This window comes from Gorilla gorilla, chromosome 20 (genome assembly GCF_029281585.2).
Source record: "Gorilla gorilla gorilla isolate KB3781 chromosome 20, NHGRI_mGorGor1-v2.1_pri, whole genome shotgun sequence".
Taxonomy (NCBI): Eukaryota; Metazoa; Chordata; class Mammalia; order Primates; family Hominidae; genus Gorilla; species Gorilla gorilla.
The window spans coordinates 70,098,839-70,109,981 of NC_073244.2; the positions used below are offsets into that span (position 1 = coordinate 70,098,839).

Genomic DNA, 11,143 nt, shown 5'->3' on the forward strand with positions numbered 1-11,143 from the left:
GCAGGGAGTTAACAGAGTAAATATAACTTTAATGAATTAGAAAAAATTCATTAAAAAAAAAAATTTAAAAAATCTCCCATTTAGAAATACAGCGACAACTATAAAAAACTGAAAACAGGAAGTTAAAAATGGCTGCCTCAGCCATTTTTACAATGTAATTACATTGTAATTACACTTATTACATTTACATTGTAATTACATTACATTAAAAGAAATACTGACACAATGCTACAATATGGGTAACTCTTGAAAAGGCAAACATTATGCTAAGTGAAAAAAGCCAGACAAAAAAGGCTGTGCCATATTATGATTCCATTTTTATGAAATGTCCAGACTAGGCAAATTCATAGAGACAGAAAGTACACTAGTGGTTGGGAGGGAGTAGGGGACAGGGAGTGACTACTAACGGGTACAGGATTTCTTTTTAGGGTGATGAAAATGTTCTAGAATTAGATACTGGTGATTGTTGCACAATTCTGTGACTATACTAGAAACCACTGAATTACACACTTTAAAAGGATAAACTTTATAGTATGTCAGTACCATCTCAATAAAGCTATTATAAAAATTTTTTTAAGTGGCTGCATCTGGTGAGGAGGCTGGGCAGGAGGACGGCAGAGAGATGACACCTTTCCTAAGTAACTCCATTGTCCTATTTCTCTCAGGAGCCACCCTGTCCCCATAATCACAAAGGCCCCTGCTTTGATTTCCTTATACCTCTCCTCCATAGCTCCAAGGCCCTGGTCAGACTGAACCCTGAAACACCAGCCTGCTTCCCACAGCCCTCTTCTTTCCACACCCATCACCACATTTTGGACGCTGGTGCTGCCTCATCCCAAGACTTCTGAGGTTCTGCAGCAAGCATTCAGGGCCTGGCTGGGTTCATCCTGGCCTCTCCAGCCTAAAATCTAACTGGAGTCAGTCTCACTCAAACACTGGTCACACAGTGTGCTGCCTGCCACCCCTGACCCCTGCGGTGCTGCAGGAGGCCAGACCCCCACTCACCAGGCTGTGCCCAACTGGCTGATGCATTCTTTTCACCTCTTGGCCCAGGTCTACCAAGCAGCCTTCCCCTCCACAGTAAAAGCTGAGCTCCACACAGACTCTGTCCCATCTCCTGACTCATCAGGTGACTGTCCTCCTGCAGGCCTATCCTACCCGTCTCAGGTTTCTCCTGTCCCACACTGCATGTGTGGCTCCAGGTAGGCCGTGAGATGTCCTTAGCTGAGTGAATAACCCTGGAAAAGGGTCTGGGAGCTCCTCAGGGTGAAGGCTCACACCTGTCCTTGTTCCCTTCACAGCTGGCACAGCAGGCACTGCACAGCGTCAGCCTAAATCGGGTGCTAAAGACATGAGTGAAGGTGGCAATAGAGAAGAGAAGTGGGGCTGCCAACCAAAAGGGCTGCCCCTCATGCCCCACAACAAGCCAGGGACAGTTGGAGCTCAGTACTGTGGACAGACTGGTTGACACTAAGGCTCCGCGTCACTAAAAATGGCCTGATTCTCCCTACCTGCTCTCAGGAAGGATTAACTTCCAGGTGCTTCCTTCCCTACCCAAACTCCAACTGTTGTAAACTGGAGAGCCGCATCAACTGGGATGACCAGGGACAACCTGGACATCATCCTTTGGGAACAGGACAGCCCCATCTCACCTGAACCTGGGCTGCTGGGAGCCCAGTGGCCCTCCTCCCCTCCTCCAGGCTTCCCTCCACGTGCCAGGCAGGATCCTGAGGACACAGAGCTAGGAAACGAGAAAAAAGTCATGGAGGCAGCTCTCGCTGCCAGGAGCTCACCTTTTCTTCTGGGGGGCTGAGAACCAGCCCCTGCCCCTCCCCCTTGAATGAGGGAAGAGACCCACTTCCTCATTCTATAGATGAAGGAATTAGGGCTCAGAGAAGGTTAGGAAAGTACCTAAACACATGAATCTCTCATTGGCCCCCCTGTGCTATTGGGTATACCATCTCTGAGAAGCAGTGTCTGGTCACAACCTTCCTGGGCCTGAACCCTAAACGGCCACACATGAATTCTCATGCATCTTGAGATGTCACCATCACCTTACTGCTCACTAGTTTTTTTTTTGAGACGGAGTCTTGCTCTGTCGCCCAGGCTGGAATGCAGTGGCACGATCTTGGCTCACTGCACGCTCCGCCTCCCGGCTTCACGCCATTCTCCTGCCTCAGCCTCCCGAGCAGCTGGGACTACAGGCGCCCACCACCACGCCCAGCTAATTTTTTGTATTTTGTTTTAGTAGAGACGGGGTTTCACCGTGTTAGCCAGGATGGTCTCGATCTCCTGACCTCGTGATCCGCTCGCCTCGGCCTCCCAAAGTGCTGGGATTACAGGCGTGAGCCACCACGCCTGGCCACCAGTTTTGTGATTCCTCCTTGTTCCAGCTCTGCACAGAGACAGATCTGGACCACCTGCCCTAAAGCCCCACCTGGTCCCCATTCTAATCCCCAGCTGTGGCAGAGCACTACAGCCAGAGGCCACAATATGGCAGCCCACAGCTGACCAGGCTCTTGACTCACCCCAGGAGGCCCATGGGTCAACAGCTGTCATCCCCCAAGATTGGTCCGTAAGGGCACCTGCACAGAAGGATCAGGTTAGGACTGTGACACCAAACCTAGTGATTCAAGGCGACAAAATACAAGAAGAGACTGACTCGCTAATGGGCACTACAAAATTCCATAAACAGAGCCCAAGGGCGTGTAAAAAAAATGCAACATAAGCTGGATTCACACAGGCAATGCACAGGTGAGTCACTATTAATTAACACTTTTAAAATTACCAACCAATGCTATATAAGTAAAAACAATAAAGGTAAAAATATATATGAGAGCAGTAGAGACAATATTTTATTATATATATCACTGTTGTTTAGGAAACCCCACAAACCACCAGAAAAATCTCTTAAAACTAATGACACCTCTCAGGAGATGACTATAAAACAAAAGTTAGTGTCTTTTATGCCAACAATTTTCCTCCTTTACCACCAATCAGTTCTAATTTTGTACCAAGATAGACAGACCCCCTTCCATCCTCAAAAGTCCTCAGCCCATCACCAGCTCTGACCCATGACTGCAGCAGCTAATGATAGGGGAGGCCCAGAAGAAACACAACTTGGACTCACCCCAGGAGGCCCACGGGTTGACGGCTGCCATCCCGAGGACTGATTGACCAGGCACCTGCCCAGGAACACTGCAAATCCCAACCTAGTGACAAAAGTGAAAAAAGACAAAACTAGTCCTTTCTCACAGAAGACCAAGTGGGAACAAAGAAGGGAATCCATCCACCGAAGCAACAAAAAAACTTGTAAGGAGCATCGTAAGAAAAGAGAATTTACAAGTCAAAAAAGTAACACAATTCCTGGAGAGAAATGAAGGGTAATTTGCATAAGCTGGAAAAAAGAGCATGATCCTGAATGAGAGGGTACAAATTTGTCAGCTATTCCCAAGAGACAGCCAGTCACAACACAGATGGAACTTTTGGATTAATCTGACAATTATTGTAAAATCAACTTGCAATCCTCATATATTAGTGGTTGCCTAGAGCTGGGGGAAAAATGAAATGGGGAGTGACTGCTTAACCGGAACAAGGGTTTCTTTGTGGGGTGATGAAATGTTCTAAAATTAGATAATGGGGATGGTTGCACAACTTTACTAATATACAATAAAACCAGTGAATTGCACACTTTTAAGTGCTTAAAGTGAACATTGTTATGCAAATTTAATCCCACCTCCAAAAAAAATTCACCTTCAACATTTACTAAGCCTAAGCTTGTGTGTGTGTGGAGGACTTAGATATGGGCCTGGCGCCCAGACCCCTAACTCCTCAGGTTCCAGATCTTCGTACAAGTCAGCAACCTCTCGAATGGATTCCTGGGTATGTGTATAAAGCACTAGAACACACAGTGGGCCTCAGGAGCACCGGAATCAGCGCGAAAACGCAGAATGCAAACCGTATTTTGCACCGTTATTTGCAACTTGACAGTGACCGCCGCCGTCACCGCATGTTTAAGGGAACCCGGAGCTGTTTCCAACCCAGGTCTGACGTCCTTCACAGTGCATTGTGTGAACTGGCAGGGGGAGAAACGACGGCTGGGGAACGAACGGGGTTATTCGTCCCATCAATGGCCTCAGAAGCATCCTTATCACCTGCTTCCAGAGCTCCCGACCCAAATTTCCTCCGCAAGACCGACGCGGCCGCGACGCTGCAGAAGCTCGTCCCGGCCTCACCTGGCTCGCGGCCGGCGGTCCCCCTTGAAGGCGGCGCAGCAGGCTCGGGGTCTGCCCGCCTGGGGCGTTTGGCTTTTGTCCCGCGCCGAGGTCCGGCCCAGGAGTGCGCTTCGGAGCTCCAGGCGCGGCCTCGGGGACAAAGGCCCGCGGAGCCGACGTGCAGCAGAGTTCACCCAGGCCCGTCCGACCAGAAAACGAAGAACGCCCGGAGGCGGGAGGCCGGAGGCAGGCTGCTGGCTGGAGAGCCAACAGCAACGAGGGCGCAAAGCCGGCGCGGAAAGGGCAGGCGCAGGACCCACCCTGACGCCGCCTCTCCTGACCCCCAAGGCCCGCAGCTACGGCGGCCCCACAGCCCGAGCAAAGGCCTCACCTCAGCCGCGGACAATGGCGGCTGCTTCCCCGGCGTCGACCGGAGCGCACCGCGGGGTCTGCTGGGAGCTGTAGTTCCAGGCGGGCACTTCCGGCGTCGGGCAGCGGCGCCGCCATGACAGGTGCCTGGGCCGCGCCGCCTCGCCGTGCTTGGGCGGGGTTGGGACCTTTCTGGCACCTGCGTCGAAGCCGGCGGCAGGGTGGACTTTGTTGTCCCGGTCCCAGACCACCCTCCTCCACCGTCGCCTCCCACTGCAAAAAGGCCTGGGTAAGTCGCGGCCCCGCGGGCCTCAGTTTGCCCATCCGCAAAATGGCGCCTCGTGGTACCGGGTTTCCCGGGAGAAACTCGGCGAGTTCTCAGCGCTCTGGAGGGATCCTTCCATTTGGCGTTCGCAAGATTGTGAGAAAGTGACTGCTGTTATTCTCTTTAAGATAAGGAACCTAATTCGAGCTACCCTTCTCTGTGAAGCCCGACGGCTGAGAACGTCACGGCTCGTTCCCAGGTCTCTTTCCAGAGGCCAGGCTTTATGGGAGCATGGGTTACCAGCGACGCACCCTGTGAGTTTTCCTCTATCAATATGCATGGAGCGGTTCGGGAGCGGTGGCTCATTCCTGTAATCCCAGCACTTTGGGAAGCTGTGGCGGGAGGATCAATTGAGTTCAGGAGTTCGACACCACCCTGGGCAACATAGCGAGACCACATCTCTACAAAAAAAATACAAAAATTAGCCCGGTGTGATGGCGCGCGCCTGTAGTCCCCGCTACTCAGGAGGTTGCGGTGGAAGGATTGCTTGAGCCTGGGAGGTCAAGGTTGCAGTGAGCTATGATCGCACCACTGCACTTCAGCCTTGGCAACAGAGCAAGACCCGGCATTAAAACAAACAAAAACGGGCCGGGCGCGGTGGCTCACAGCTGTAATCCCAGCACTTTGGGAGGCCAAGGCAGGTGGATCGCCTGAGGTCAGGAGTTCCGAGACCAGTCTGGGCAACATGATGAAACCTCGTCTCTACTAAAAATACCACAAATTAGCCGGGCGTGGTGGCGGGCACCTGTACCCAGCTACTTGGGCGGCTGAGGCAGGAGAATCGCTTGAACCCGGGAAGCGGAGGCTACAGTAAGCCGAGATCAAGCCATTGCACTCCAGCACTCCAGCCTGGGCAGCAGAGCAAGACTCTGTCTCAAAAAAAGAAAAAAAAAAAAAAGGGACTGAGGGACTGTAGGTGGTGATACCAAAGAAAGCATGGCCATTTAGGAAGCTAGACTTGAGTGAGCAGTGGGCAAGACAGATTTTGAAGATATTTCCACTAGTAATGGAGGATCATTTTAAAAAGCTGGCGCGTGGGTTGGGCTTTTGTTGTTGGGTGGTGTTGGCACTCACTGTGGGTGGGCAAAGGGGAGTAGCCCTTTCAGAGGGAGAGGAAAAGTTCAAGTAGGACAGGCTGACTTCAAGGGAGAGGACCATGAGAGAGGTAAGGTGGAAGGGGCAAGGTGTTGGGACAGGCCCCAGCTGGCAGGAAGGTGAACCCAGGCAGAGTGGGCACTGAGAGGAAAGCAATCTATGGATGGTACAGCCACAATTTCCATCTCAGGATTAAGCAGAGAAAGAGAGGCTGGAGAAGGAAGAGTGACAGAAGTAAGAAGAGAGTGTCTCTCCACTTCCACTCCAGCCCCCTACAGCTCATCCTCCAGCAGGCAGCCAAGGGCACTTTTAGGATCTCACATCAGGTCCTTGCCTCACATTCTGCACTGGCTTCCCAAGTAATTAAAGTAAAATCCAAATTCCAGCTCACAGCTTAGAAAACTCAGCAGGACTGGCCTCTGTCCTATCCCACACCCCACCTCAGTCCCTCAAGTTCATCTCCTGTCATTCCTGCCCATTTTTGGACCCCAGCCATTCCTCAAACAGGGTGAGCCCATTCCTGCTTCAGGGCCTTTGTACGTATTGTTTCCTCTTCCTGGAATCTTCTTCCTTGTACAGCCCCAGGGTTTTCTTTTTTTCATCCAGATCACAGCACAGATGTCACATCCTGATAACAGCCAGCTGTGACTCATCTCCCTAATTCTCAATCGTATTACCCTCTTTTTATTTTCTTCGTATCATAACTGATAGTCTCATACAGTACAGAAGCCAAGTTTTAAGATATGCAATCACCAAATACCTGCTATACAAACCTCAATGTTCATATAAAATAAGACTAGAATTCATATTCTAAAGAGAGATGAGGTAGCTCTGTTCACTTTTCAGAGGGAACTCAAATGAGAGACACCTTTGACCTAAAGGTGTCAGGAAACCAGATGAAGAAAAACACCCCTGCTATGATTTGAATGTTTTTATCCTCTCCAAAATTCATGTTGAAACTTACTCCCCAGTGCAGTAGTGTTGGGAGGCAGGGTCTAATGGGATTTATGGAGGTCATAAGGCTCTGCTGTCATGAATGGATTAATGTTGTAAACCAAAAAATAAAATTCTAAGCCCCCCCCCCCCCCCAACCATATGAATAGATCCCTCCTCTCAGCCAAGGGCATTCCAAAGTTAATTTGAAAAATGAGTTCGGGCCATGATGGGAAGCAGAAGCTGGACTTGCCTCATTATACCCTCCTCCCTTCTAGAATTAGTGATAGAACAGACTCTTTTTAAGTCTGATAAGAAACATTTACAGTCTGTTATCTCTGGAGGTTTCATCTGCTTGGTAAAACCTTGAGTTCCACAACCCCAGACATTCCTTTCTATTGACAATAACTCTTTAAATCAATTGGTAATCAGCAATCTTTAAATCTGCCTATAACCTGGAAACTTTCTGTACCAGTATACATCTTATATGTATTGATTGATGTCTCATGTCTCCCTAAGATGTATAAAACCAAGCTGAACCCTAACCACCCTGGGCATGTCCTCAGGATCTCCTGAGAGCTGTGTCAGGGGCCACTGGTCACCATATTTGGCTCAGAGTAAATGTCTTCAAATATTTTACAGAGTTTGACTCTTCGTCAACAATGCCATTGTAAAAGGTTCATGGAGAGATTCTGCATGTGCTTGCATTCTCTTTCTCTCTCTCTCTTTCTTTCTCTCCCCCCACCCCCACCCTCCACCACCCTGCCCTTTACCTTCTGTCAGGTGAGGATGCAGTGTCCAAGGCACCATCTTGAACTAATCATCGCCAAATATGTGAGCACCTTGATGTTGGACTTCCCAACCTCCAGACCGTAAGGCAGTACATTTCTTTGTAAATTACGCAGTCTCAGCTATTCTGTTACAGCAGCACAAATGGACTAAGACAACCCCTGAGATAGGAAGGGGTAAGGTAAATGCAATGAGAGTTGGGGTTTTCAATCTTAGCCCAGTAAAGGAGCTGGAACTGTTCTGTATAAACAAAGGGCAAGGTAATTGCTACATAGATTCTTTTCTTATTATTGCTGATTCTTATCCTAAAATAAAGGACATTGCCACTACACATCCTCTAGAATGACCAAAAATAAAAATACTGACAGCATCAAATGGGACGACATGGTGCCAACTGGAATTCTCATACCCTGCTGATGGGAGTATAATGTGGTACAGTCACTTTGGAAAAAAGTTTGACAATTTCTTATAAAATTATACATAAACCTGTACTATGACCTAGAGATTCTACTCCTGTTTGTTCAAAAGAAAGGCAAACATCTGTCCACTAAAAGATATGTACAAGAATGCTCACAGTGGCATTATTTATGACGGTCCAAACCAGGAGATAATCCAAATGTCTGTAACCAAGAGAATGGATAAAGAAATTTTGATACGTCAATTTAATGGATTACTACTTAGCAATAAAAATAATTAGCCACGCTGGGCGCGGTGGCTTATGCCTGTAATCCCAGCACTTTGGGAGGCTGAGGCAGGTGGATCACCTGAGGTTGGGAGTTCAAGACCAGCCTGACCAACATGGAGAAACCCCATCTCTACTAAAATACAAAATTAGCTGGGGTGGTGGCGCATGCCTGTAATCCCAGCTACTCGGGAGGCTGAGGCAGGAGAATCGCTTGAACCCGGGAGGTGGAGGTTGCATTGAGCCGAGATTGTGCCATTGCACTCCAGCCTGGGCAAAAAGAGCAAAACTCCGTCTCAAAAAAATAAATAATAATTAGCCACATATCCACACAACAATATTGCATTATCACAGGTATAGTGATAAATACTGTATGATTCCATTTATATGAAGTTCAAGAACAGGCAAGTAATCCATGATGAAAGAAGTACTTACCTCTGGGGGTGGCAGCATTGACTAAAGAGGTACAAGGGAGTCTTCTGGGGCCTGGAAATGTTCTATATCTTGATCTGGGTGGTGGTTACACAGGTTTACGTGTGTTAAGAAATCATCAAGCTGTATACTTAATATTAGTGTACTGTAATGGCATTACACTGTCTTTCAATTAAAATGTGAAAGAAAAAACGGAGGTGTCTTTTGCTTCCACATTTGTAGCCCCAGCTTCTGTATCTCCTACGTGATAATGGTTGGATGAATTAAAAGGTAGGAGGAATAGAAGAGGAGAAAAACAATAGGAAGAGGAAGGCTGGAAGAAAAGCCCAGCTCCACTGTCTCACTTGGGTGTCACTGGGTACTGCAGAATTTGGAAGCACTAGGGAACAGAGAGGAAGGTGCTCCCTTAGGCTTCCACTTCTCAGCCCAGTAGTGAGAGGCTATGAAGCTGTTGCCCCCTGGTGGGGGACAAGTGAGACCAGTGAGAGAGGGTTTTTGCCTTAGAATTGCCCCTTCCCTGGAGACAGCAGCAAGATGAAGGCCTCTCAAGAAGTGCTTCATCCTCTGGAAACCAGCGGAGGAAATGACTTTCCCAAGAGAAGGATCATACATCACTCAGTCATCAGCAAACATTTATGAAGCATCTGCTCTGTGCCAGACCCTAAAGTGAAAAAAAACAAACACTGCACTTATGGAAGCACGACATAAACAATAAACATAAGTAAATTAAAAGAGTAGTTAGAAGGCAACAACTTTGGAAGAAAGAAAAAAAAGTAGGTGATGTAGTGCCCAGATGGGAAGGGCAAGTTGCCATATAAAATTGGGTGCTAAGAGTGAGTCAGAGTCACCCCATTGAGGTGACATCTGAACAAGGACTGGAAAGAAGGGATGCAGATGGCTGGGCGCAGTGGCTCACGTCTGTAATCCCAGCACTTTGGGAGGCCAAGGCGGGCAGATCACAAGGTCAGGAGATCAAGACCATCTTGGCTAACATGGTGAAACCCTATCTCTACTAAAAATACAAAAAATTAGCCAGGCGTGGTGACGGGCGCCTGTAGTCCCAGCTACTCGGGAGGCTGAGGCAGGAGAATGGCGTGAACCTGGGAGACGGAGCTTGCAGTGAGCCGAGATCGCGCCACTGCACTCCAGCCTAGGCAACAGAGCAAGACTCCGTCTAAATAAATAAATAAAAATAAGAGATGCAGACATCGGAGGGAAGAGCTAGAACAAAAGCCCTGGTGTGAGGGCCTGCCTAGTCAGCTGCGGGAACAACAGTGGTCATAGAGGCAATAAGAGGGCCAGATGGTAGAGAAAGTTGAAGGCATCATGAGGGCTCTGGCAGGGTTCTGAGTAGAGCATTGATGAGCTCTAGCCTCTGTATGGAGAGTAAACTAACCAAGGAAAGCAGTGGAGTCATGTGTGAAACCAATGTAGTAATTAGGTGGAAGATGATAGCCGCTCGGATCAGATTGGTGATCAGTGGCTGGATTACGGACATGCTGATACTTTAAAGGTAGAGCCAACAGACCGTAGATTCAAGGTTTTGCATCATAAGGGGCAAAATAGCCTGTAATGTTCAGAAGGAGTCAGGAAATAAAGGAGGCCTCTCAATACAGAGCTATTCACCAAGGGCCTTAATGGGGAGGAAGTAAGTTGCAAGTGTGTGGAGATACTGCTCCCCTCTGGCCCAAGCTCCCTCCCACTCCAGTTACCCAGTGTTGCGGGCAGCACCCTATTCTCTTCTGGGAGGTAGCAGAGGCAGAGCCACACCATCATTTTGGATGCACCTATTATGGGAGGCTGGAGTGCAATGGTGCCATCTTGGCTCACTACAACCTCCGCCTCCCAGGTTCAAGCGATTCTGCCTCAGCCTCCTGAGTAACTGGGATTATAGGCGCGCGATACCACGCCTGGCTAATTTTTCTATTTTTAGTAGAGATGGGGTTTCGCCATGTTGGCCTCGCTGGTCTTAAACTCCTGACCTCAAGTGATCCGCCCGCCTTGGTCTCCCAAAGTGCTGGGATTACAGGTGTGAGCCACCGTGCCCAGCCTGGACTTGCCTTTTACCTCATCCGTGGTGTCTTTTGAAGAAAAAGATTCTTTAGAAATGTTTTTTCTTTCATAGCTTGTGTTTTATGTATTACTTTCAAGATCCCAACTAGATCTAGGTCCTAAAAATAGTATCCTACCTATTGTTTTTTTTTAATCAACTTAATTGTGGTATAATTGCACACTGCAGATAAACTGCACATGTTTTGAAGTGAGTAATGTAAGTTTTTTGTCTTGGAGCCCTGAGGTAAACTT

General features: G+C 48.4%; 1 protein-coding gene and 1 pseudogene across 2 annotated transcripts in view; one reads left to right on the top strand and one right to left on the bottom strand.

Moving 5' to 3' along the window:
- ZNF606 (zinc finger protein 606) overlaps positions 1-4,721 on the bottom strand; it is a 25,917-nt gene extending 21,196 nt beyond the window's left edge. The window contains exons 1-4 of one of the 2 annotated variants that reach the window (XM_004061565.5): positions 4,606-4,721; positions 3,131-3,212; positions 2,529-2,585; positions 1,653-1,741 (exon numbers count right to left, since the gene is read on the bottom strand). In XM_004061565.5, coding sequence (XP_004061613.4) covers positions 1,653-1,741; positions 2,529-2,585; positions 3,131-3,161 — 177 coding nt within the window. In that variant the 5' untranslated portion in view covers positions 3,162-3,212; positions 4,606-4,721. Of the gene's footprint in view, positions 1-1,652; positions 1,742-2,528; positions 2,586-3,130; positions 3,213-4,235 lie in introns of both variants that reach the window. The other variant, XM_019015739.3, reaches the window with a different exon arrangement.
- LOC115931608 (uncharacterized) lies at positions 3,820-7,812 on the top strand (annotated as a pseudogene).
- Positions 7,813-11,143: the final 3,331 nt, after the last annotated feature.